Genomic DNA, 27,794 nt, shown 5'->3' on the forward strand with positions numbered 1-27,794 from the left:
TTCTCCTGGAATCAGCCTCAGGACTGCTCCTTAAAGCAACGACAAAAGCCCCAGGCTCTAGTCCTCTAGTGCGCCCTGGATCACTCCCTTGGCTTCTCGGTAGAGTTTCTCTTCGTAGGGGTGGAGGTAGGTGGGGGGTCTCGTCTTGTGCGACGGGAACGCAGAGCCAAGCTCCCATGACCTGTTGCATCCTCCCCAGCTTTTCAAGTTAAAGCGCTGGATTTCCTGAAATTGTTGAACTGGATCTAAGCGCAGGCGCCCCCTTTCCCCTGCCCCCCTCCCTAGCAAGGTGAGGGTTGCTGCTGGGGAGGAGAAGTGGGAGGAGGTGAGGTGGGGCTGGGATGGGGGCTGTTGGAGAGAAACTGAAGCGATGAGCACAGGACAGGAAAAGTGGGAGGAGGAGGAAGGAGGGGGGAGGAGGAGGTCGTAAGATGAGAGAGGAGGGAAACGTGTCACCAGCTCGGCTCCGGGAGCTCCGCTGCCGCCGCGTTTGTGGACTCGCGCGGGAGAGGACTTGAGTCTGGACCGGACCCCGCGGAGGGCAGAGCCGGGAGAGGAGGGAGAGAAGGAGGCTGGGCAGAGTGCGGCGGCGACAGCCATCCAGGTCGCTCACTGCTCTCGGGTGAGAAAACTTTCTCGGGAAGACCGGAAACTTTTCCCTGGGCGCGCGGAGTCTGGGGCGGAGGCGAGCTGAGGGTGTGCGTGACTCGAGGTGACTCGGGAGGGGCTGGAGTCAGGCTCAGCAGCGGCACGGGATCGAGAACAAAATCGCCGGGCACACCGGGCACAATCCGGCGGGGCACGGGGAGGGGCCTTGGGGAAAGCGTTACATTTGGGGGCAACCGGGTGGGGGCCCCCGCGTGTTTAAGGATCCTCCGATTGGACGCTGCAGGCGGGTACAGAGGAAGGGGCTCGCGACCACCGTGGGGGGCGCGGGGGGGGGGCGGGAAACGCGCCCAGCGTCCGCACCTTAGGGTGCGCGAGGGATCGCTGTGGGGTGGAACGCGGGACGCCGCCGATCCTGGGACCCAGGCTGTGCCAGGAGATCGAAAAAGAAAGTTTGCTTGTCGGTCTTTCTCGTTCTCCTCTTTGGCCTGAGGGGCGGATCTAAAGAGCTGCCCCTACTCGGGCGCGGGCGATTCAGCGCCCCGAAACACCCCATCTTTTCCTGCCATTTCCCCCTTTTCCGGAGAGAGGCGTGGGAGGGGAGGCCAGAGAAGTGAGCCGCTTTGTCCCGAGCGCCGCTGGACGTGCGCGCTCTGCCGACTGGGGCGGGCCCGGGCGCAGCTTGCGGAGACCCGGCGGGGCGGGCGGCTCTCCTCGCCGGCGGCATTCCCTTTCTGCTTCACCTTTCCCGCCAGACCTCCCTTTGGGGAGGCTTTCCCCTGTGCGCCTACTGTGCGCGCGCGCGCAGAGCTCCTTGCGCGCACAGGGGGCGCCCTGGAGCCTCCGCCCCTGCAGCCCGCACCCTCTTGTCCCCAGCCTTCCGCCCCTTTTCTGAGGGGCGGCCGTCCGAGGGCAGACCAGGTTGTGTTACTTGCAAATCGTGCTTCAGGAATCGGCTGTGGGGTGCCCCTGTGGTTGGCAACAGGGTTTTCCCCTTGTTCTACCCACCTGCCTTTGGTCACATGCCACCGCCTCTTCCCCCGCGGTGCCGGGAGCCCGCGTTTTGTTTGTCAGCAGTAAGGCGGTGAGTATTTATAGACGCACTACAGTCTGCGGAGTGCAAGGTTTCAATTACTGCGATGCGCCCCACAGGACGGAAGGCTCACGCGAGGCGGCTCAGCGGCAGGTCTGCTCCAGAGACTCGCTTGGAAATAGTTCTGGGCCGGAGTCTGCTGGCATCCTTGCTGGGGCAGAGTTCTGGACCTGTTGCCCAGACGGTACGTGCAAATCCAAATGACCCATTGCAAAGGACCAAAGCAGTCAAGGACGACAACTCCAGATTGTCTCCATCCCCTGCCCCTCCCCCATCAAAGGGTGCTCGCTGATCAAGCCTCAGAGACTGCCCTTTAGTGACCATCGTGGGTGCAGTCATGACATTTCACTGGCCTACATGGTGCAATATTTCACGGTGCTGCGCCCTGGTAAATTGCTCTCTGGCTGGAAGGCGCTGTTACTGACAACATGAAGCAGCAAGCCGGTCAGGAGGAGAGGTGGAACTTGCAGAAACTAATTTAGCCACATTTTAAATTTAGCCCCTGATGAGGTTCCTAGTAGACTGAGGAAAGTGCAGCCCTCCTCTCTGTGGAACCTGGCTGGCCCGTCTTCTCTGGTTGCATTCAGCCCAAGAATCTGACCAAGGGTGCTGTTCAGAGTGTTTTTGTAGAATGTAGCAGATAAGGGAAACAATGCTTGGTCAGTCCTCAAAGTTGTCTTTGGTTTTTTCAGCTCCAACCATTGTCCTTTCAGTGTTTTACTGAAGCTTCTGACAGCCGGAACCATTAGTAGTGTAAAAAAGAAAGGCGTTAGAAATAGGCTTGCTTGACTGGGTTCTTTCTCAAGGGCTTAGTTTATAGACAAAATTATTTCTCAAGGAGACCTCGTTTCTTTCAGATCCAGAGGGTCATGGGTGTGTATTTATTTCAATGGGTGAAATTTCAGTAATGGTCTGTGTTTGAACATTACAAAAATGTTCCCTTTATTTTAAAAAAGGGGGCAAGCGCCTATTGTGGCCTTAATATGTCTTAAACTTTGCACTAACAGACTCTGATAATATTATATAATCTGCACCAAAACAATGATGAAATAGGTACTATCATATCTGCATTACATAGATAAGCCCACTGAGGCTTAGAGAACTTAAGTAATTTGTCCAAAGCAACACACACAGGGGTGGAGCTGAGAATGGGTTCCGGATCTGTTACTGCAGCCTTGTAGTGCCAGCCTGTTCTGGAGATGTCTTTCCTTTCAGGGCCTCAGTTGTTAATTAGATCATCTTATAGTTGATTAACTTGGCGGCTTTTTTCTTTAAATGTCACATAATATCACCGAGTGGCTCAATAACTGAAAAAAATAATCCCAGTCTTGTCTTTAGAAAACTATCACTCTGCTATCTGAAAATTTCATGCTGGAAATCCAGAGCTAATGTCAGAATCTTCAATTCGTTCATCGACAATGTATGTGCAACATTTAGACCATTCATCTGCAGAAAATTGAAATTAGTAAGGGCTTTGTGGATTTCTTAATGATTTCTCTATCTTAGGGGATTTGTAGGTGTGCACGTGTGTAATCCGCTGTGGTCATTCTTTTTGTATTGCCCTTGTACAAGGTAAAATATACTGAAATCTTTCTTGAATTGTAGCCTTTTTCATGTTCATCTTTTTTTGCAGCGCTAGACCAATACAGAATTGATTTGAGAAATAGAGTGTGAGGTCCTATGAAAGATCCCTACTGTGTTTAGCGTTCATCATTGAAAGTTTATTCCCTAGAGTTGCCTCTGTATGTGCAAAATGTAAATGCTTGCTAAAAGCAATGCTTATAGAAAGTACCATTTGTGAACAAGTCAGTGGGAATTAATATTTCAGTTGCTGAAAGTTGGGAATAAAGTATTTTGTGGGCTTTGTGTGGGGTATGAGGTTAGTGATTTTGGAACAGAGACAGTGGTACCCTGTTAAGCAGAAGGTACTGTTTTACAAGGGAAGATTCCTCTTTGGAGCTAAGAAGGAGGTTGGGAGCATAGACGATACAAAGCAATAATGGGGCATCAGAGGTGAACTTGAGTTATTTACGCTTTTGTCAGGGGCTGAAGATCCAAGGCAAGGTTTACCTTGAAACTTGTACAGTTAAACGAGCCAACTTATTTACTGGCCAATAACTGTGAGCCAGGTCCAGCCATGGTAATGTTATTTGAACCTCCCAACAACTGTGCAGGTAGCTATTCTTTTCTCTATTTTAAGATGTGAAAATGAAGGCTCAGAGAGGTTAATTACTTTCCTGATGTCACACAGCTATTAACTAAAGCCCCTTGTTCTTTCTAGTTCATTTTGATATCTACCCTTGAAGGCCTTCCATGAAGAACCCAGGGTCCCAAGTACTCAAGAAGGTCCTACTTGTTCACATGGAAGTTTCTGGATCAGAGCAGTGTGGTAGCACTCAAATGAGGGCACAGGAGTTGGGTGAACAATGGAGGAACTAAAGGGACAGTCTGGATAATTCTGACAGTAGTTATCCCATGGAAGAAGGAGAGAGGCCCAGAAGGTATTGTGAATTTAAGAATTACTGGCATTGGTCTGGCTGGGGATGGCTGTCACATTGCTCGGCAAGACCTGGTGATTAGCCTGCCCGACAAGGTGCTGAGAGGGGAAAATGGGGGAGGAAGTACTGCCACCTCCCTCGGCATGGCTTCTGTTGTGAAGAGGCCTTGTTAGAAACCCCAGGTTATAGTCGATATAAATTAGGGAGTCCGTGAGACCTGTTTCCATTTTAATTGGACTCGGCTCTTTGAGGTAACAGTCGCCCAATCTCTCTCTTTATTCTTTTCTTACGTTTTGCCAGTTTATGGCCTTTGTAGATCAATCCTTGGATTTCATTTAGAGGCGAGAGAGAGAAAGAGGAAGAAAAAATAGAGCGAAGGTTAGTGATTATCTAAATTGGATTAAGCTCTGTCTAGCAGCCGTTTAAAGAAATACTACTTGCTCTCTAATTACCATCAACTAGGAATTTAAACGGTCTATTAAATTTAACCTGACTTTTTTTCTTTCTTTCTCTTTTTTTTTTTGGCCTTCTGATAGTTGCAGCCTTAACATATTCTGGAAGTTTGGGGGCTTTTTATATATTCTTCAAATGTGTGGAGGACATTCTCTGCCTCCTCCCTTTAAAAAAGATTACATTTCTGTAACAGGATAATAAATGATATTATTATATACTGGCTTGGTTAAAAAGCAGAAGCTCATAGCCAGGTTCAGCCGACCCTGGCTGGCTGGAGAGCGAGTCAGTTAACCGAGTTCTTTGTCAGAAATGTAGAGACACCTATGTTAGGCTTTCAGGGTGGAGTATGGCTCGCGTGTTTTTCTCTGTAGTAAAAAGTTAGGCTTAGAATGAAAATCAGCCACCTTTACTCTGTGTGGAAGCTTTGAGTCAAAAATATGAACGTTCTTTATCAAAGTGGGTGGTGTGTGTGCTTTGGGGCTGGGACTAAGGTGAGGCAAGTGCGGCATCAAGAGCGTGGCCCTGAGAGAGATGCCTCACTCGCCTCTCCCTCTTCCCAGCCCTGCTGTGCTTATGGTGAACTGTGCCCAGAAGGGTTCTGGAGAGATCTCTCTCCCTCTTGACCATGACCTATGGAAAATCCAGGTCGACATCTACCCCTGCCACTGCCCAAACAGCCTCTCATAATTATTGGTACAATTTATTTTGCATATAATCATATGTTACAAAAAACGTGTATTTACCTCTAAGCTTTCATACTCTTTCCCTCACCTCAATTTTAGGGTGTAAATGTGAGATTTCTCTCAGGCACTCATCAGTGTTCTGGTTTCACTTTAGCTGATCACCAAACACCAGCAACACCTCCAGTTTCTTGCTTCTCTCAATTCTTACAGAACTTCCTTCAACTTTGCTGGTTCTTTTGGACACAGGCCAAGTTCTGTGTTTTGTTGAAGGCCTCTGTGACAGAGGTTAGGTTTCTAGCAAATACTAGGATTAAGGGGACACTTAGGGGCTCCCTTGGCCATTCAGGAACTAGAGTATATGTCCATTTAAGCTGAGCCTGGGAGAATACGTGAAGGAATTTGTTTTCCTCTTCTTCCCAAGGACTGGGGGCAAAAATCCAGCAAGGCCTCTGATGTGTGTCTGTATTATTCTGAACTAAGCTGCCTCAAACCCTGTTACAACCTGCTCGTGACCTCAGCTGCGTAAATCCTCCGTGTAAACCCTTTTACGCTTGCTGTTGAACTCTAAATACTCCTCTGGAACGGGTTCAGCATCATTCCCCGGATGTCTTTGGGGGAGAGCACGTCAGCTGCTACTGTCATTTTGGAGAACTGCACTACGGCTTGCTGGCCGCTGGCGTCCATCACTGTGCAGCTGTATGGCCACTTTCATAAAATATCTGGACGCAAAAGTAGTGGGTGAACATGGTAATCCTTTGCAGCGTTCTAAGATAATTAAAAAAAAAAAAAAAAACTGGACCAACAGGATAATCGATTCCTTTCAGGCTTCAGAGAAGCCCCCAAGACACCCCCAAAGGTTGGAATCAACTTTGCAGAGGGGAGAGTTGTTCAGAGAGGGCACGCATTGGTCCTAACTGGCATCTTGGAGACAACACAGGTCGGGGATTTGAGATCTGGAATCTGATCCTGACTCTGCTGTGGGCAAGCTGTCTGACCCTGGGCCAGTTGCTCAGTGTTCCTCTCTACAAAATAACGAGATTGGTCTCCCGTGAAGGTTCCTTCCTATTCTAAAATTCTGTGATGGCCAAGGAAGTGTGGTTTAGAGCAGTGCTTCTCCAAGTGCCTACCCGGTTGGGGACCTTGTTAAGCCACAGAACCTGATTCAGTGGGTCTGGGTTGGGGCCTGAATGACTAACAAGCTCCCAGGTGATGCTGACTCCGCTGATTCTCAGGTTGCTGGTTATGTAGCCAGGCACTAGAGTCTGGACCAGGGTCTCTCAACCTTGGCCCTATTGACACTTGGGGCTGAACAATTCTTTGTTGTGGGAAGCTGTCCTGTGCATTGTAGGAAGTTTAACAGCATCCCTGACCTCTACCTGCTAGATGCCTGTAGTACCCTTCACACCTCCCCAGTATGGCAGCCAAAAAATACCTCCAGACGTTGCTGAATGTCTCCTGCAGGAGGAGAGGAGGGCAAAATCACCCCTGGTTGAGAACATTGGTTCTCCCTAGAACAGTGTTATCAATCCTGGCTGTACCTCAGAATCCCCTGGAAGATGTCTAGAAAATACAATAGTCTGGAGTTCTTCTCTGAAATTCTGGAAAAGTACTAGTCCCAGACTTGAGTCGTGGTGCTATTATCCTTCCATAGCTGTGGGACCAGTTGTTCCTCTGGCCTCCCAACCAGAAACTCTTCACTTCTAAAATAGAGGTCATAATGATGCCTACTTCTCAGGGTTGTTGGGAAGATCAACTGAGATGACATGAAATGAGCTTTAGAAACTACAGTCATCCCTCGGTATCTTCAGGGCACTGGTTCCAGGACCTCTCTCCGCTTCCCTATACCGAAATCCAAGGATGCTCAAGTTCTTTACGTTCGGCCCTCTGTACCCGAGGGCTCAGAGCCCGCAGATAGGTAAGGCTGACTGTATAAAGTGCTGTGCAGATGTCAGTGGTGAGTGTTATACCACAGGCCCCTGGAGTTTCATTTTATTTGTTCAATTACTTTATTTATTTTTCCCAGGACTGGATTCATCTTCCCACAGGTCTGCCGAAGTGACCTCCACACTTTTCCCTCATTATTCCTCCAGCGCTGGTAGTTAGGAGCTGTGCGTGTTTTTCTGCAGTCGAAAACTGGCAGCCCGGGAGCCAAACTTTGGCATCAGAAATGTCTTGTTTGGTTTGAGTCGTGTTTTGGAAAAAAAAAAGATTATTTTTTCCAGTATTTAAAAATTGGGAGATTTGACATATAAACACAGGTTTCCAGTTTTTCTTTAAAAATACAAAAAGAAGACTGAATGTTCTCTTTAGTTTGGTATGGTCCCCACCTGGCCTTCTAAGCGTGGTTGTGTTTTCTGCCTTGGCCCCTGTAGGCACTGAGTTTGCCATCTCAGCTTTAGGCCTTCCTGTGTTTTTCTTTCATCGTGACCAAATTACTCTTCCTCTTTTCTCTTTTCTTTATCACTGGTAGGACAACATCTGGCTCCTCTTTGCATCCTGGGTAGTGGATACTCACTAGCTATTTATTAAAATGCGATATTCTGTCCCATCCTTTTCTGTCACAGATGAAAAAAAAAGGATACTCATTGAGCTTTACCTTTGAAAGCTTGCTTTTCCTTCCCCAAATTTCCTTTCCAGTGTCCAGCGCCCATATTCTTTAGAGAAACACAAGAAAATGGAGAGCATGTATTTTCGGTTGACCTTTCATTAACTTTACTTTGTAACTGGAGAAGGTGATTTAACCTTTGTGCGTCAATCTTGTCTCAACTGTCCATCTTCAGTTACAGCCCTCAGTGTCGACTTGCATTTATAACATTACTTCTGAGTATTTCCTGCGAGCCCCTGAGCCCCTTGGGGGCAGATACTTTATTCTTCTTTGCCCCATATGGCTTCCTCTACTTAGATCCTGGCACACAGCGGACCTTCTAACATGTGGTGGTTGCATGAACTTGAATCGAACCCATGACCTCCCTGAAATGATCATATCCCAAGAGCCCCTTCAGGCTTCTGACTCTCTATCCAGTGCTGTTTACACTTGGCCCCGTGACATAGGAAGAAGTGCCCTTTCCCTTCGTCTCCTTTTCTTACGAAAAAGCACTCCATCCTGTTTCTGCAACGGGAGAGTGAAGCTAATTTTTTAATAAATCGCACATGTTAATCTAGAGCACATTTCCCCACACTGAAAACTCTTGTTGGCTGCCAGACAGTAGCTTTTGACCGCTGTGTCACCCCCCAGGGATTTATGTATGTTCCATGTCAGCGATGTAATTGCAGACATCACGGTCGGTCTCGGCTACTGCTGGTGTCTAGCCTTTTGGTTTATCCTCTGGGAGGCACTGCAGAATTGCTCTGGATGGCGTTTATAGGCCACACCCAAACAATCTGCACTCCAAGAACCGCCCTCTTCAAAGTGAGGCTTATAGAGGGGGTGATAAGATGTGTGGTTATTCCCCACAGTTTTGCTTGACTTGTATCACGGGAGGGGATTTTTCTGGTGATTATACTGTGGTTTGAGGCCTGGGTGATGATGATGATGGGATGAAATAATCACTTCTAGATGGATCTGAATTGTCAGTGCTCTGAGTCCTGTGGACATTTAGGCAACACTTTGAAACAGAGAAACATGCGCCTGCATCCTGTTGGTGCCGATATTTACTCTTGCACAAATTCAGGCTCCCAGACTCTTCTGTCTGCGCTCGGTTTCCAGTGGAGCGCTGAGAAAGTTGCCTCATTCTTCCTGTTGAGCCTTTTCCATAGTCCAGACTTGACCCTTAACATTTTCTTGTTTGTGGGAGTGTCTGTCTCTCGGCTGTCTTTTGTCTCCTCAAAGTTGCGAAGTTTTGTCCTTAATCCCAACGAGCGAGCTGTGCTCTGCAGAGTCACCTTCCTCTGCTGTGTTTGTAGGATCCGCTGACCAGCATGCAGACCCAGGACTCTGTGCCCGCGTGACCCAGGTCCAATAATGCTTAGGCGGACCCCAGTTCAGGCAGAAGGAAGGGCATTTTTCTGGTCCCCCAGAAACGGGAGGGCTGCTCTTTCTGCTGGCTTGGAAGTCCACATTTCATCCCATCATTCAAAATTATTTGCTGGGCACCTTTTATGTGCCCAGCCTTGTGCTCATAGCGGGATCCAGCAGTGAACGAGACAAGCAAGGTCTTACAGGTCTTTAAGGAACTTACGTGCTCTCAGGGCCAGTCAGACAGTGAACAAGTAAACACAATGACTTCAGCTCGCTTGAAGGTACCATGAAGAAACGAAGCTTCCTTCCTGTAAGGGACAGAGCATACAGGCTGCCTGAACCTGGTAAGAAGCTGTTGGTGATGGTTGAGAAGGGAAGGCATGGGTGGTGACTGTGTGGCGGACAGGAATGTTGTTAAAACAGAGGGTTGGGAGTTCAGGCCCTGGAATCAGGTAGGATTTGACTTTTGGTCCCACTTAGTAGTCTTCTGACCTTGGGCAAGTTAATTTCCAGGCTTCAGTTTCTTCCTCTGCAAAATGGGAATAACAAAACCTACTTCCTGTAGGCTGGTTTAGGGTGGAAATGAACTAAGGTGATACATGCCCGTAGAGGCTCGGCACCGTGCCACCGTCATGACCAGCCTCTGATGATGGTTAGTATATTCTTAGGAGCAACACCAATAGCAAAATCGGCACGGTAGGCAATTGATTTGCAAAATGGTCCCACTGCTCTTAAAAACCTACCTCTGACTTGGTTTCCATCCCATGGGCGGAGGCTGGGTAGTTCAAATCTGGTTTCCTAGGTCGGCTTAGAGGGTTCTGTTTGGTGTGTGTTTCTTTCAGTGAAATCCCAGGTGCTGCTGGCTCTCCTTGGTGAAGAGTATACCTCGGTGTGTATGTGATATGGGGGTGGGGGGTTGCTTGTGGCTCTACCGAGGAATTGATGATGGGGTAAGAGTGAGATAAGAGAGAGAACTGGCTGGTTAAAGAGGCTGGTCAACTAGATGATGTGGCAGGTAGGAGCTGATACATTGGCTGAGGGCTGGTTCTGTGTATGCACTGTGTCAGGGTCTGATCCCCCTCCAAGTCTGTCAAAGGCACCCGTTTTTGTGCGGCTTACAGGGTAGGGACTGAATGCATGGCTGGTGATGCTGAGAGGTTATCATGGCCATCAGCAAAGCCAAACTCTTAACTAGCTGAGAAGTCACTAGATTTAGGGAAGGGAAGTGACTTACCCAAGGCCACAGTGGCTGGGTAAGTGCTGGCTTACGTTACACCCCCGTTAGGCTCTGGGTAAAAGGTGTGAGAAGGTTTGGTGGTCATAGCTACGATGGGATAAAATAAAGGTCACCAACCTATATGTGAGGCCCCCAAAGTGTTAGTCGGCCTGGTGAATTAGTTGCCAAACTTACATATCAAGTGATTTCAACATTTTAAAAAGTCTGGATTTGGGGCTTCTCTTCGAAAATTCAGATCTGGGACTGCTGGGCTTTTATACTGAGATGGCAAAAACCAGATTGGATTGAGCAATGGCTGGCTCCTTTAGCCTGGGTTGGTCCTGCCCACTCTCTGGGATGTGCCAGGCTCAGCCCTTTGGGCTTGTTTGTGATGCATGATGCAAAGACAGAAAGAAATTGGTTCTTCCTTTCATCTTCTTTTCTTACCAGGGTTTATTTTCTGGCCCACGTATCCCTAACAAGGCAGCTCCTTTTATAGCGTAAGTGTGCTGAATAAATAAATTTGCGTTGAATGAATGAGTGAATGGATAGTTATGGATAGAGGACTGCGCTGGGGAACAGGAGCCAGGCTTGAATCCTGACTGCCCCCGATAGCTGAGTGACTTTGAACAAACCATATAAGCTCTACTGATTTTTACTTTTGGAGGAGGGAGGGAAGTAGGAGGCGGTCACTGTTGTTTTTACTTATTTATTTGAATAAGTAATACATCTTCATGTTTCAAAATTCAAAAGGTACACAAGGGTTTATAGAGAAAAGTGTTGCCCTCTGTATCCCTACCACCCAGCTCCTTTCCTGGGGAAAACCTGTGTTACCAGTTCCTGGTTTGTCCTTTCAGAGATACTTTATGCTCATGCAAAAATATGCAAATACTCTTTTTCATGTTTTTTATGTAGATGGGAGCCTAATATACAAATGATTCTATGTTTAGCTTTTCAACACGCTTCACTCAGAGTGTCCCCTGGAGAGCGTCCCTGTCTCTACCCTTTTTTCTTAGATTCCAGAGTATGGGATCCCATAGTTGACATAGTCAGTCCTCTGTTGCTGAGCATTTAGGGTCTTCCCCACCCATTGCTGTTATGAAGAAGGCTGTAGTAAAAACTCTGGTTCCATAAGCCACTTGACATGCCTGGAATAACATTACTGGGAGTAGACTTGCTGTGTCTGAGGGTACAGCCGTTGTTATTTTGGTAGACCTTGTCAAATTTCCCTCCGTAGCAGCTGCCCCAGACTGCTGTCCCTCCAGCAGGGCGTGAGAGTGCCTGTTGCCCCACACCATGGCTGGGTGTCACCTTTTGGGACCTATGAGGGCTTCGTGAAGAGCAGTGTTCTATAAAAATTTTAATACTAGCTACAACTGGGGGGACCCCTACTGTGGGCCAGGCCATGGTCTGGGCTGTCTCATTTAATGTTAACAACATCGAGGTAAGTATCACAGTCATTTGACAGATGAGGAAACTGAGATTCAGAGAGGTTGAGCCATTTATCCAGGTCACCCAGTTAATAAATTGTAGAGGCTGGATTTGAACCCACATTTGTCAGATTTCAATACCAGGATGTTTTCATACAGTAAAGCCGTATGTAATTTGAGGTGTCGGTATCCTCAGCTGACACTTGCTTATAGTTTCTGTGTCTCCCAGCAATAGTACCTCTCAGGGGGCTGGTTCATTTGCTCATTTATCAAATATCTGTGGAATTCCTGCACTATACCAAGCTCTGGGGATGCACTTGAGAACAAGATAGACATAGTCCCTGACCTTATGGACCTCATAAAAACAATAAGAAACAATTCTGTAGTGATTTATTGAGGTGGATTGTGATATGACAACAAAGGAGGTGAGGAGGGTGCTCTATGGGGTGATGTGACCTGATCATGGGGGAGGGGGAGGAGGGCCTTTCTGAGCAAAGGAAGTTTAGACAATAAAGGGTGTACAGGTTTGAGCCTGGAGAAGTGAGTGGGAAGTATTTCACACAGAGGGTACAGCATGTGCAAAGGTCCTGGGGCAGGAAAGAGTGGGTGGTATTAGGGGAAATGAAGGAAAGTCAGTGAGCTGGCATGCAGAGTGAAGGGAGGTAAGAGTGTGAGGTTGGGGTTTGGGGATTTATTCTAAGACCTGTGGGGAGCCTTTGAAGTCATTGAAGCAACATCAGCCATAAGCATCACAGGCACTGGGCTGTCGGGTTCTTGTCCTAAGCAGCACCTCCATTTCCTTCTCTGTAAGATGGGGATGGCGATGGCACACAGGGCTTTCCAAACATTTTGAATGTTACAGACAGTAGGAAATACTGGTACATTTAGACTCAGTACGAGTGCATGTGTAATATACACGTTTCTCCCAAATGCAGTGCACTCTGATATTTTCTGTTCTAATCTATATCATTAAAGGTTTTTGGTCAAGATCCCCTAAATTTATTTTAGAAACACTGAGATCATACATGTCAAGTACCTGCACCTTACTTCGCCCTCAGCGAACGTGCTATCATTCTCCGCTCTCATCATTATAAAGATCTCTCTGGCCACAGTTAGAGAATGGATGGGTGAACTTGAATGACAGTATCTGAATCCTGACTCAGCTTAAGGACGTTGCCTCTTCATTTCTGTGTTTGTGTCCCAGGGAAGGAGCTCCACACTGGGCTTCCTGCCTGCAGGGTCTCCTGGGGGCGGGGGTGGGGGGACGTGTCAGATGGGCTCTCTGTCTGGTTTCCCTGGGAACTGGTTTCTCCTCGTTTTCCATTTTCTGGGCGGCCACATCAGACTGAGTACCCAGTTTTCTTTGACTTCTTTGTTAGTTACACTCAGAATGGCTTTTTCCTGGAAGCCTCAGAGTCATTGTAAGCCACCCACTTCTTTATTTTAAGTTGTGCCATGGTCCTACTTCCCTTTTCAGAGTCGAGGGCTGGAGCCTTAGTAGAATTCATTTGCATTTTCCACTGAGTGTACCACCTTCTTCTGCCTACTGGCCCGGCCCGAAAGCTGCCACCCCTCTCCGTGCCCTGGCCCTGGAAGCTGGGAGGAGAAGGCAAGAAACCACATTCTTTTTCTCCAAGAAACACATTCTGGATCGTGAGTGCAGAGGTTTCCAAAGAGACCCCTGTGCAGTGAGCCTGGGAGAGCAAGGCCAGTGGCAGCACCCAGTAACCCTCTAACTGCCTCACGCATCATGGACACAGGACCCCGGCTTTCCAGATTACTGAAGTGAACGCTTCCAGCACCCAAAACTTAACCCCTTAAACCATCTTAGAAGCACATTTTTCTAAATGTTAGTAACCTCATCGGTCCTTCACAAGGGAATATCTACTGAGACACTGTGGCTTCTGTAACTCAGAGACTTTAGGCAAAGAAGGTTTTGTGGCGGTGACAATGATGATGGTGGGGGTTGTAGCTGAAGTGTGTCCCCCCCCAAATTCATATGTTGAGACCTAGCGCCTAGTACCTTTGAATGTGACTGTATTTGGAGATAGGGCCTTTACAGAGGTGACTGAGTTAAAATGAGCTTGTTCGGGTGGGCCCTAAGCCAATCTGACTGGTGTCCTCATAAGAAGAGAAGATTTGGACACACAAAGAGACACCAGGGGATGCATGTACACAGAGGAAAGGCCATGTGAGGACACAGGGAGAAGGTGGCCATCTGCAAGCCAAGGAGAGAGGCCTCAGGAGAAACCGACCTTGCTGACACCTTGATCTTGAACTTGTATCTCCTGAACTGCAAGAAAATAAATTTCTGTTGCTTTAACCATCCCATCTGTGGTATTTGGTTATAGCAGACTGAGCAGGCTAATACAGCAGTGATGGTGGCAGTAATAAAAATAAACAATAGGTAGCATATATCAAGCACTTGCTGCATACCAAGACTATTTTCAGCCTTACTTGAATCATCTCATCCAGACCCCCACCAATCCTAAATCGCCTGCCTTGGCTGGAAGTGGTGACATGGGGCCTGGCTCTGGCCCCTTTGCTCTGAACCGCCACTGCACCTGTGGTAGCACCTGCATAGTTCCAGGAACCCTGCCAAGCACCTCGTAGATAATCTTTCTCATCGGCACCACAACTCTCCAAGTTCCCGTGTTTTAGAGGTAGAGACTGCAGTTTAGAGTGGTTCAGGGACACAGAGTGAGTATCTTCTCTTTCTGTTGGTTGCAATAGCAAATTCCCACAACCGTGGTGCCTTAGAACATCAGAAATGTATTCTCTCACAGTTCTGGAGTCAAAAGTCCAGAATCAATGTGTCACGGGTCACACTCCTTCCGGAGGCTCTAGGGGTGAATCTCTTTTTCTTTTTTTCACAGTATACCAACTTCGAGCTGCATTGGGAGAATCTATTTCTTTCCTCTCTCAGCTTCCTCTGGTGGCTGCCAGCATTCCTTGGCTTGTGGCTGAATCTCTCCAGTCTCTGACTCCATCTTCATACCTTCTCTGTGTGTATCTGTGTCTCCTCCTCTTCTGTCTCCCATCTCCTGCATCCCTTTTATCAGGTTACATGTCGTTGTATTTATGGGCCCACCTGGATAATCCAGGCTAAGCTCCTTCTCTCAAGATCCTTGACCTAATCCCATCTTTTGCCACCCGAGGTAATATTCACAGGTTCTAAGAACTAAAATGTGACATATCTTTGGGGGCCAGTTTTTCTGCCTCATACAGTCAGTGAGTGGCAGAATGAGCATTGATGCCAGGGTTTGTCTGATTCCAAAGCTTCTAGTGACCACTGCTCCTTCAGAACTACAGGCATTCGCATTAATTTTAATGGTATGTTAACTCTTCCATTTAGGGGGTACCATACTTGATTTAACCTTTCCCCTTTGGGTGGATATTTTGGTAGTTTCCAGTTTTTCGTTACTGCAAAGAATGAGCACATCTGCCAGTCTTTGGGGACACGTGACCATGTCTGTAGGGTGCATTCTTAGAAGTGGAACTGCTGGGCCAAAGGGCTGGTAATTCTTAGCTTGCTTCACTCTGTGACCAACACCCACCCCCGCTGCAGCCCAGAAAGAACGCTGCAGGAAAGGAGTTGAGAGTCATCATGCCTCAATAAATAACATCGTGAGTTACCAAAGACCCTGATGCACTGTGACCACCATGGGAGCTCAGAGGCCTGGCCTGCTCCCAAGTGGAGTATTTTCCAGATGTTTGTGAGGTCGCCATAAGCTAGAGGAAGTGTTGCTCTGTGTCTACTGCTGTCATTGCTTGGAGATTTAGAAGTAACAACAAGTTATTTTATTTATTTGACAAGCACTTATGAAGCATTTGCTCTTTGCCATGCGCTGTTCTATCTAAGTGCTTTACAAATATGTACTCACTTTATCCTCCTTCAACCCTGAGGTTGTCATGCTAGCAAGCTCATCTCTTGCAGGGGGAAATGGAGCCTCAGAGAGGTCAAGAAACTTGCCAAGGTCACACAGGTGGCTTGTGGCTGAATCTCTCCAGTCTCTGACTCCATCTTCATACCTTCTCTGTGTGTATCTGTGTCTCCTCCTCTTCTGTCTCCCATCTCCTGCATCCCTTTTATCAGGATACGTCACTGTATTTATGGGCCCACCTGGATAATCCAGGCTAAGCTCCTTCTCTCAAGATCCTTGACCTAATCACATCTTTTGCCACCCGAGGTAATACTCACAGGTTCTAAGAACTAAAAAGTGACTATATCTTTGGGGGCCAGTTTTTCTGCCTCATACAGTCAGTGGGTGGCAGAATGAGCACTGATGCCAGGGTTTCCCTGCTGAGTAAGTTTCCCTACTGTGACAGTGCTTGTCATCATGTCAGGCAGGCAGTGGTGCCTTATTAGCTGCTGTCCTTTTCTTCATTTTTATCTTGAGCACTGTGCTTAGGCTTGAGGTAACAGAGATGAGTAAGTCCCGATGCCCATCTTCAAGGAGTTTACAAATGGCTTAGGTGGGAGTCAGGGAACCTGAGTTCTAGCCAGTCCTGGCTCTCTCCTCCCTCAGACACATTGGACGTTTCCCTGCTCCTCTGGGCCTCACTTTTTCTTTTTTTTTTTTTTTTTGCAGTACGGGGTCCTCTCACCGTTGTGGCCTCTCCCGTTGCGGAGCACAGGCTCCGGACGCGCAGGCTCAGCGGCCATGGCTCACAGGCCTAGCCGCTCCGCGGCACGTGGGATCTTCCCGGACCGGGGCACGAACCCATGTCCCCTGCATCGGCAGGCGGACTCTCAACCACTGCGCCGCCAGAGAAGCCCTGGGCCTCACTTTCGTCACCTGTAAATGGGGGCCTGGACTGGCTTCACCCCAAAGCCCCATCCGTCTTGTCACTTTCTGATTTGTCCTATTTAGGTCAGGACAAACCGATGTCCGAGGAGCCAGCGCCGTAGCAGGTGGATGCAGGGTGTGTCAGCTTTTCCCTTTAGACTGCTCTTGTCAGCACGCCCAGCAGCTTCCTCTGCGTGCTCTGGGGAGTCCTCTTGGCTCCGTCCAGAAGTGAGAATTGTTGAGACCCAGACAGCTTTGCATTGTCTGTATCTGAGGGTGGCAGGTTTTGCCGGCGACGAATGAGTCAGAGGTGCTGCTTGTTGTGTGTTACTGTGGGGCTAATGCAAGGCCGAGGAGGCTGTGGTCATCATCCCTTTGGCTGAAAATTACCCTTAGTTAAAAAGGTCACGTGTGTGCATGGGTCTGCCCATGCGTCTTGCAGGATGCACACACGGCTTGGAGCAGGCGGCCTGGTGGGAGGCGTTAGCTGAGAAGTCGGGCGGGGCCAGGGTGGGGACGGGAGCCCACCCTGGGACCCTCAGTGTCGCCCAGCCTCCTGGAGAAGTGGTGTTTCAACAGGAAGCCGGAAGCTGAACCCCTGATCGATCCGTTCTGCTCACCTTTCTGCTTCCCCGTACAAGTGCCCCTGAGTGGGAGGCAACTGCATCACCTGGAGTTTAGGATGCTCATAAAAGGAGTTAATAGCCCGTAATTACACAGATGAATTGCACTTAACAGGCCCATTTAAAGAAGGGCAGTGAAACAGAGCCTCTCTTAATAGTGTGACCTTTACCGGGCAAATCAAATCCCAAAGCCGGCTAGTTTCAGGCTTCTGAAGGGGCTTCTGTGGTTGTGTTACTTCTTTGCCTCACTCACTGATTTGCACAGATCTTTCCACCTTGCAGGGGCACTTGGGGAAGTATTGAGACCCTCTGAAACTGAGCGGGCTTGTTACAACTTCCCCAGCATTTACTGGTAAAGTTTAGTCACTATTTGCTCAATCTGAGAATGGGTCGAAGGGCAGGAGATTGTAAAAGAAAATGGGACACAAGTCTGCTTTCCTTTAAAAAACTGTAAGAGGTGGGCGGAGTCATTCCTTTTTTGGCTCTTGGTTTTACAAGTTCACTGTCACTGTGCCACAGTGCTAGCACCGCCCACACCCTCTGGATGGACGGCCTCCGTGCCCATCTAGCAGCCTCACTCCCCTTCTGACCAGAGCAGCGTGTTTCATTAAAAGTAGGCACCTCAGTTCCTCCTTCTTCTGACGCTGCAGTTGGACCTGCAGAACCTACCCCTCCTGCCAACCTGAAAGTTGGCATTTATGGCTGGAATGTCTTTTTCTTTCAGCATTGTTTTCGGGATCATAGCAGAGTAAGCTGGTGAGAGAGGTGCCAGTGAGAATACTTCTGGGCTAAACCTTAAAGCCTTGGAAGGAAAAAGTAACTATGACCTTGGTGGTTTCCTTCTGTCCTTCACTCTGACCAGTTTCAAAACTCACTTTAAGTCGTCAGTTTGGACTTGAGGCTCGCTAAAGATGAAAAGACTGAAAGGACAGGTTCAAAGTGCCGAGGAAAGAAGGAGATGAGTCTGAACAGAAACAGCTGATGCTTGAGAGCCTTGGGTCTGCTGTTCTGCTGGGCATGTCACACCATCTCATTTCCTCTCTCATCAGTCCTGGGAAGTTGGCAGTGCTAACAGGTGTGGACTCTCAGACTTAATGAGCTCAAAAGTCACACAGCTTGGGAGTGGCCTTGTTAAGACTCAAACCCAGATTCACTCAAAGTCACTGCCATTAACCATGGAGCCTCAAAGGTTTCCAGGAGACAGTATCCTTGAACCCAACCCTTCAGGGTAAGTTAGATTTAGACAAGCAGAGAGGAAGAGGGAGGGGGTTCTGGGCAAGGGAAACGGTAGATACAATCAAAAGCCTGGGAGGGAGTCAGCCTGGCATGGAGCATTGCCTGCCAGTTGTAAGCTCCATGGGGCAGGGACCACATTCTCCAGGGCCACCATTGTATCCCCAGTACCTGAGTGCCTGGAGCATAGTAGGTGCTCAATAAATATTTATTGTGTGAACAAATACATGACGAGTCATCTTCCTCATGAGCCTCTGGAAGGCAGGGACTAGGTCTTAGAAATCTTTGGATGCCCCACAGCTCACATGGTTAATAAATAGTAACCAATAAATATGTTCTGATGGAATGAATGAATGAACAGCAGGTAAGAGAGAGTGAGGAGATGAGCCTGAGTGAAGAGGCACTGACACTTTGGGAAATACTGAGCAATACACATGGGCTGCCGTGGTCAGGGCATGTCATGGACAGTCTTCAGTGCCAGGACAAAGAACTCTTGTGTTCTCTGTTTTTTAAGAAGCCATCTCTTAACGTGCAGCATCGTGGGGTCTACAGAAACCCAGCCAGCACCCAAACTCTGATGAGCGTGCATGGGAACCAAGTCAAGTACAGCTTAGAAATCACTTTTCTGTAGCACTGGCCTCAACCCACTGTCGCTGGCTTCCCATTTTGGGAAGTGACCAAAACTAACAAGAGGCCTGTAAACACTTGTGAATGGGACCCTGCAGGGTATAGATAGTGCCGTGGGGTCCTGGAATTGTTTTTAGGATAGTTTGGCCAGGAAGCCCCAGCCAGCTTCCTCCAAGTTGGGGTCTGCTCAGCCTAGGCGTTTTTAACAAAAGCTGCCCTCTCTTTTCAGGTGTTGGCTCACGTTGTGGTTTTGAGAAAGCCTGAGGGCCAGAAAGCAGTCCTGGGAGAAGCCCTCTGGGTGGGCAGTCGGAACCTTCAGGTCCAGAGGAGAAGCCGTCCCCTCACCTGGACTTATGACCCGCGGCTTCGCCCCCAGCCTGCCTGTCGAGTTCCCCAAGATGGGCTCTTTCCGCAGGCCCAGACCACGCTTCATGAGCTCCCCGGCGCTCAGCGACCTGCCCCGCTTCCAGGCAGCCCGCCAGGCTCTGCAGCTGAGCTCCAACTCGGCCTGGAACAGGTACAGGAGGCACGGGCGGGCACAGGGGCGCTGCCAGCACCAGAGCAGGGCCAGGGGCTGGCTGAGCTTCAGCATCTCCTGATACCTCAGCTCCAGAAGGTCGTGAGTGTAGGGTTGATTGATGAAGAGAGTGCTTTCCCTACGGCAACTGTATCCATTCGCTTTCCTTTGTTAAAAAATATTTTTTTCTTTTTTTATTGAAGTATAGTTGATTTCCAATGTTGTGTTAGTTTCAGGTGCACTGCATAGGGATTCAGTTTTCTTTTTTCTGATTGTGTTCCATTATAGGTTATTCCAAGATATTGAATATCGTTCCCTGTGCTATACAGTAAATCCTGTTGCTTATTTATTTTATGTGTAGGAGTTTGTGAATCCCATACTCCTAATTTGTCCCTCTCCCCCTCCCTCTCCCCAGGTTTCCTTGTTTTAGTAGAGGGCAAGCAGACCACTGGGGGCCTCTGGGCTCTCAGAGTCAGTTAACCAGCCCGGGACAGTTGGATCAGAACTTACAGTTACCGTTCATGCCCATTAGTCACATGCCAATTGTAAGAGGACCCGGGGGTGGGAACATATAAGTAACGTCAAGTCACCTGTTACCCCTTCGGAGAGCTAAGACAGTATCTGTGGAAAGCTAACTAAGCAGCGTAAAGCAGGGATGATCCATACCTGGGAGCCACAGGTGGCTGGGAGAGGAGACACTTAGCCTTTGTAAGGCGTTCAGCTGAACTATTGTGCACCCAGCACTGAGTAGAGACTGAATCCGTTGTATGTCTCGCCCTTCTCTGAGCTGTTTTTCAAATCTGTGTGGTTCCTTTTTGGATAAATCAATGCATCACTATTTTAAAGCATTATGGAATTCTTTGTCGTTTGGATTATTATGGATTTTTTCAATGAATGCCCAACCCTTATGATGGGGAGGGAGGAGGTGTCCGAAATGTTTTGATGTTAAATGGAGGCTTGTCCATTGAAAAAGGCCTAGAACCTTTGGTAAAGACAAGCTTGTGATCAGCTCCTTGCTGAAATGTTGGGCTGGGATCCAGAGAACGTGGAGTCAAGACTTACCTGGGCCCCTCAACGGATTAACCCTTCTGCCTAGACTGTGGCAGGAGTGGGAGTGGCCGGGGAAGTGAGACCAGCCCCTCTGGAGTTCTTCCCAGAGGGTACTATTAAAAGGCAAGGACAATTAAAATCCATATTTGAAATTTTTTTTAAATTAAACATTTTAAAAAGGCAAGGAATTATCCTTTCCTATTGGCCCTGGGTCTCCAGGCTGCCCTGTGAAGACAGGTCTCCTGAGTGAAAGGACCCCAGACCTGAGTCGTCTCCTGCTTGCAGTTACTGCCACTGGGGATTCTTTCAGGCCCAGCGGCGGTGGCCACGCAGTTTCCTGAGAGTAGATCCCACTGCCTGCCCTTCATTAAGGCCGCCCCCCAGCAGGGCTGCCAGCCTGCGAGAAAGTGCGGGGGCGGGGGTGAGGGCCTACTTTTGGGTCCTCCTGGCCTCAGTCTCCCTTCCTCTCCAAGGACCCTCAGATGGAAGTGACGGATTCCAGGGACAGAAAACATGGCCGTGTTTGTGCCACAGGCTTCCCGGCCCTTCCACCCACCTTCAGCTCTGAGCTGCTTGAGGAAATGGCCCCGGGGAGACAGATCCACTCACCAGGGGTCGCTTCTATTTCCCTGCAGCGTCCAGACTGCCGTGATCAATGTCTTTAAAGGGGGCGGCTTGCAAAGCAATGAGCTCTACACACTGAACGAAAACATCAGGTATGTGGCTGGCCAGGCCGGGACCCTCCCACCGTGGGCCTGAGCTGGGGTGGAAGGAGCTACCCCACCCCCAGGAGCTTTACCTTAAGTTCTGTTTTCTGCTTGGTTCCTATTGCTGCTTCTGTTGGCTTTAATGAGACTCTTGTAACTGTTAAGTTCTGAGGCCCTTATCTGTCTAGACTTCTGCTCCAGAGAGGGCTCGTCCATTTGTCCATGTATGTAATGTATGTTTGGGTCACTGGGGTGCAGGGGTAGAGGGCTGACATCTGGTAGCTGCCGTTTATTCTGTAAACATTTCTTGTGCCCTGCTTGATTCTTAGGTGCCATATTAGGCCAGGGTGGCCTAGCAGTTGGTAGCAGACGGCTTGGGATTTTATTACTGTCCTTCCTTTTACTAAGTAGCTCGCCAACTTCTTTGTGCCTTGGTTTCCTCTTCTGTGAAACAGAGATAGGAAATGCACCTACTTCCAGTGCACAAGATTCTTGTGAGTTATTGAGTTACTACATAAATAGTCTGTAAGAACAGGGTTGGAACACACCAAGTATTTGGTACTTGGGGCTCTTATCATCATCGTTACTGTCATTGCTGTTAGGTTTTGGTGATGAAACCCTCAATAAGACATGGTCCTTGAGGAGTTTAATGTCTTTGAGAATCTTCCCAGTAGTGTCCACTACTTGTTCTTTCATTCATCAAATATATGAGTGCCTCCCTATTAGCCAGGCACTGGAAAAACAACAATGAGGAAAGACAGATGTGGCCCCTGCTCTCCTGGAATTGATGTTCAGTTGAGGAGATAATCATTAGTCAACTGATCACACATGTAAAATGTAATATTATGCACCTGTGACAGCTACTACAACACAGCTGATGTGATGAAAGTGTATGTTAGTAGGACTTGATCTTGCCAAGGAGGCCAGGAATGGTGATGTGATACTTGTGCTGTCATCTGAAGGATCGGTGGGAATTAACTAGATGAAGAGGGCTCCAGGTGGGGGCAACTGCACGTGCAAAGGTCCAGTGGTAGCAACGAGCAAGGAACTGAAAGAAGGCCCACGTGCGCAGAGTACTGGAGGTTGGGTGGTGGTGCGGTTGGGTTTGTGTTTTGGTGAAATGCGGGCAGAGAGGCAAGCAGGGCCCAGAGCCCCGAGGTCTCCTGGGACAGGAGGTTGAACATCAGGTCTTTTAATGCCCTGGTGTTCATTCCTCTTGGGTGTGTTAAGTGCAGAACATCAAGGGTGAAGACCTAACCCTGGAATGGGCAGAACATTAAAAAAGGCCATTATTCAGGTCTTGTTTACATTTAGTTAAGACCTGTGTTAAGGGTCAGTGAGGTGTTTTAAGAGCTCTGCTTTCATTAAAACGTTTAGAGCTTGGAAGCAAACAGAGTTGTGTTAAATTTCTAGCCAGGCACTTGAATTTCACCTAATAGTTACACAAATATGGAAAGAGACAATAGAGATCATCTCACCCAAGCCCTCCTTTTACAGAGGAGGAAACTGAGGCCCTGAGATGTTGAGTGACAAGGGCAAAGTTGGGTCGGCCAACCCCCCAGCTTGCAAGAGCTGAATTTTACTCCAAGAACTAAGATCTCGGTCTTTTCCGTGAGCGTTCCTTAGCTCACAATAGATGTATAAATAAATAAAACGGTGACTCAGGAACGTGCTAATTGTTCCTCACATCAGGGGACTGATCCTGAAATTGTACTTAAAACCTTTGTGGGCAGCTAGGAAAAATACGGGCCACGCTAGATTTCAACAGCCCTGTTAACCCCGGGCTGCTCACTCAGAAGCCCACAGGTAGCCAGCAGGTCTAAGTGGGTGAAGCCGGCCTGGAGAGTGGAGGTGAGAGCTCACCCTCTGTCTAAGGGGATCCCCCCTGCCCAGAACAATGCAGATCCAGTGACATACCATCTTATTTCTCAAGAAGAACCAGAAATTGAGATTTTTATGTGAAATTTTGTCTTTTAAAAGTTGATAAGTAATCCAAATGTCCCCAAACATTGGTACAGGCCAAACAAAACACATCTGTGGGCTGAAGTTGACCAACGGGCTGCCCATTTATGAGATCGGCCATAGCATACATGGGGCGGCATCTCTGATGGGGTGTCGTGTCCCAGATTCTAGCGCTAAGGACACCCAAGTGGGGGAGAAGGGAACTGACGTGGATGGAGGTGCCAGGAAAAGTGCCAGGCACCTTTCACATACATCATATGCAGCCCTCCTCACAGCCCTGAGAGACAATCATTGTTCTCAGTGCATAGCTTATCGGCAAAATGATGGGCAAGAGAAACAAAATAGCTCGTCCAAGGTCACGCAGCTATGAACGATAGAGTCAGGATGTGAACCCCTGTCTGACGTAGGCACCTATGTTAGTTTGCTCAGGCTGCCGAATAGCTTTTGTAACTATAGACTGGGAGGCTTAAACGATAGATGTTTATTTCTCACTGTTCTGGAAACTGGGAAGTCCAAGGTCGAGGTGCTGGCAGATTGGGTTCCTGGTGAGAACTCTCTTCCTGGCTGCCATCTTGCTGTGTCCTCGCACGGCCTCTTTGTGTACGCGATGGGGAGAGGGCAAGCTCTCTGGTGTCCCTTCTTATAAGGATGCTAATCCCAACATGAGTGTTGAGGGTCCTACCGTCATGACCTCATCAGAATCTAATTACTTCCCAAAGGCCCCACCTCCAAATAGTGTCACATTGTGGGTGTAGGGCTTCAACATATGAATTTGGGGGGTGAGGGGACACAATTCAGTCCCCAGTGGAATCTGTGCTCTTTGCACTGTATCGTAGTGTCAGAGAGAGAGGTTCTAGGCTGGAAGAAGTGTTAAGCCAATGGTCTTGATCTTTCTTTCTGCCTTTGTTCCTTTCCCAAGGCCTCTGGGACTCCATCTGTACCATGTGCTGTGATTCTTAACATCCCTCCAAGGATCACATCACTCCTCCAACACTCCTTTCCAGTATTGGGTTTAGTGGGGGCTGTTGGATGTTCCTCTCTATGTTTGGAGCAATTTTCAGGCTAGTGAGAAACACATATGGTTGGGGTTTGAAAGTAATTGCCTGGATGTGAACAACTCAAAGCTGTCAAAAGCCAGAGCTTCGATGACCATGTCCTGGACCGTCTGCCCTCTGTCCTTCTTTAGGATGGTGATTAGAACAGAGATGGGCTTTCCCAGCACAGACACTCAGAGTATCACTGAGAACATGAAACACACCCCAGGCATATGTATGACCTGGTTGTCCCAAGTAAAATAAAGTGAACCCACGTCTGCAAGAGCCAACATGGGAATAAACACAGCTGCCTTTATTTCAGTAATTAAAACACCAAAACAGACATACTACTCTCTGGTTACATTTAAATAGACAGGTTTTGGTTTTTCTTCACTCTCTTTTTTCTGTGAAAAGACCTGTTCGCAGAACACAATGGCAAACTGGCCAGCGTTGAGGCCCGACCAGGTGGGGTGAGGGGCAGAGGCGGTAGGGATGAGGGAAGAAGATGCCAAAGGAGAGAAGGCTATTCATCTCAAGCCCATTTTTCAATCAATTATGACGGTTCTATGTGCAAGAAGATCCCTGCCAGATTCGAGAGAATAGTTTAACTTGTTAAGAGAGTGGCTTTTGGATTCGGAGAGACGAGGGATCAAAATTAGGCCAGCTGTGTGACATGGGCAAGTTACTTCATTTATCAATCTCTGTTTTTTCTTTTATGAAACGGGGAAAATAATGACATGAACATCATAGTGGTTGGGAGGTCTGAGATAATGCTAAAAATGTCATTATTATAAGATCTGGTGCCGAATACATGTTAGCCATTATTATTCCTGTTATGAAACTTGAGCAATAATAAAGTGATAAATGCTGGCTGAGTACCATGCGTGAGAGCACAGGGTAGTGTGATGAATTGCCCCATAAACAGTACTGTATACAAAGTTCTCTAGCTGTTTGGATGAGGTGAGCTGACTTTGAACTAGAGAGGTCCAGGACAGGCCCTTCCAAGAATGTGCTGGCCTGGAAGTGTGGGTGAGGCTAAGTTCTTACAAGGAGAGCCAGCTGTTTCTCCTTTCTGCAGAGGAAAGAACAAGAGGAAATGACTCTCTCAGTTCTTCATTCTACTCCAGCCAAACAGTAATAAACTTTGATGGATTATCCAAGTCCAATGTCAAAGCCTAAATCAGCTTTCCCGGGTCACCCCAGCCAGCCCTGGCCATCTTTCTAACTGTGGAGTTAGTGTGTTCCCTGGGAAATATGAATTTGTGTAAATATTAGCCAATGCGAAGGATGACCAGGAAGGTAAGTTTTATATAACTGGGTTCTGAAATGCAGTCGTTACAAACAATTGATCTTTTCTTCTAAGACGTGTCTCCATGTCTTAAAAATGAACTTCAGCTTAAACTTAAGTAGATAGACTTTGGGGTATCTCTGAGGAAGAACTCTGGACTAAGCATGTTCAACTTCTAAAACACATTACTAGATCAAGAGAAGGATGCGGAGACCTTTTTTTTTTTGAAAAAAAGACTGGAAAGTGTCCAGCCATAGTTTACACTTTTATTGAAATGAAAATTATTGGAGGTACAGAGATAATGCCTTTCCATGCACTTGTGTCCACATTGATTAGCAACTTAAAGGATACAATATGCTTGTGTATATTATGTGTTTTAGAAAACAAGAAAATTCCTTATATAGTGTTCCTCAAGCTAACAATGGAAATGTGGTTCTCACGCTACCCATTATTATTGCCAAGAACAGATATGCTTCTGAACACGACCCTGGAAGTGGTGGTCTAATCTCACTGGTATATTTATATAGCTGTTGAAAGAACATAACAGAATATGCTATTGATACATTGTCCACACCCTATGGATGGAGCTAAGAGTCCTTCACTATCGCCTTTGCTGTTAATTGCACATATTTCTGGATCACCAAATTTACTCAAAGATTTTTTACAAAAATAATAAATTAAACAGGTTAAAAAAATAAGGACATTTGTGATAACATGCATGGTAATTACGGTAAAATTAGCAGTCTGAAATTTCATGCTTTTTCTTAAATATTAATTTAAAAACAACTTTTGCTCACAGTGAGCCAGTTTACCTCCTGATGCAGAAGCCAGGATATAGGATTTTTGTCATCTAACTCCACATGATCTTAACCCCATTTCTCATTAGCACTTATTTCCTCATTAGTTTTTTTTTTATTTAATTTTATTTATTCTTTTATACAGCAGGTTCTCATTAGTCATCCATTTTATCCACATCAGTGTATACATGTCAATCCCAATCGTCCAATTCATCACACCACCCCCACCCCAACCCCCGCCGCTTTCCCCGCTTGATGTCCATACGTTTGTTCTCTACATCTGTGTCTCAGTTTCTGCCCTGCAAACTGGTTCATCTGTACCATTTTTCTAGGTTCCACATATATGCATTAATACACGATATTTGTTTTTCTCTTTCTGACTTACTTCACTCCGTATGACAGTCTCTAGATCCATCCACGTCTCAACAAATGACCCAATCTCATTCCTTTTTATGGCTGAGTAATATTCCATTGTATATATGTACCACATCTTCTTTATCCATTTGTCTGTCGATGGGCATTTAGGTTGCTTCCATGACCTGGCTATTGTAAATAGTGCTGCAATGAATATTGGGGTGCATGTGTCTTTTTGAGTTATGGTTTTCTCAGGGTATATGCCCAGTAGTGGGATTGCTGGATCATATGGTAATTCTATTTTTAGTTTTTTAAGGAACCTCCATACTGTTCTCCACAGTGACTGTATCAATTTACATTCCCACCAGCAGTGCAAGAGGGTTCCCTTTTCTCCACACCCTCTCCAGCATTTATTGCTTGTACATTTTCTATGATGCCCATTCTAACCGGTGTGAGGTGATACCTCATTGTAGTTTTGATTTGCATTTCTCTAATAATTAGTGATGTTGAGCAGCTTTTCGTGTGCTTCTTGGCCATCTGTATATCTTCTTTGGAGAAATGTCTATTCAGGTGCAGAGACCTTTTAAGAACAAATTCATCAGGAATGTCACACCTCAATCAAGTGACCAATTTTCCCCAAATTAAAGTCAGGGCTCATGGTCTGTCAATATGAAGACCATAAACCAGAATCTTTTCTATTGAAAATCACCCCTCAGCATAGACATATTCTAGTGAAATCCCTCGTCATCACAATCTACAGTTCTGCCCGCCCTGAGTGTCCGTCTGCCCTGGTGTGGGCTGGACCTGAGTGTCTTCTTGGTTTAAATTCTCTATGGGCATTGATGTGGTTTTGAACGCCCCTCTCCAGCCTCAAT

At 47.4% G+C, this 27,794-nt stretch overlaps 1 protein-coding gene across 1 annotated transcript in view; it reads left to right on the forward strand.

Annotated features, from left to right (window-relative positions):
* The first annotated feature begins 549 nt into the window (after nt 1-549).
* The window catches only part of PRR5L (proline rich 5 like), a 70,868-nt gene continuing 43,623 nt past the window's right edge, over nt 550-27,794 (forward strand). The window contains exons 1-4 of the mRNA XM_060017379.1: nt 550-622; nt 1,759-1,883; nt 19,440-19,727; nt 21,413-21,493. Coding sequence (XP_059873362.1) covers nt 19,564-19,727; nt 21,413-21,493 — 245 coding nt within the window. The 5' untranslated portion in view covers nt 550-622; nt 1,759-1,883; nt 19,440-19,563. The remainder of the gene's footprint in view (nt 623-1,758; nt 1,884-19,439; nt 19,728-21,412; nt 21,494-27,794) is intronic.

The sequence above is a fragment of the Delphinus delphis genome, chromosome 8 (genome assembly GCF_949987515.2).
Source record: "Delphinus delphis chromosome 8, mDelDel1.2, whole genome shotgun sequence".
Lineage (NCBI taxonomy): Eukaryota > Metazoa > Chordata > Mammalia > Artiodactyla > Delphinidae > Delphinus > Delphinus delphis.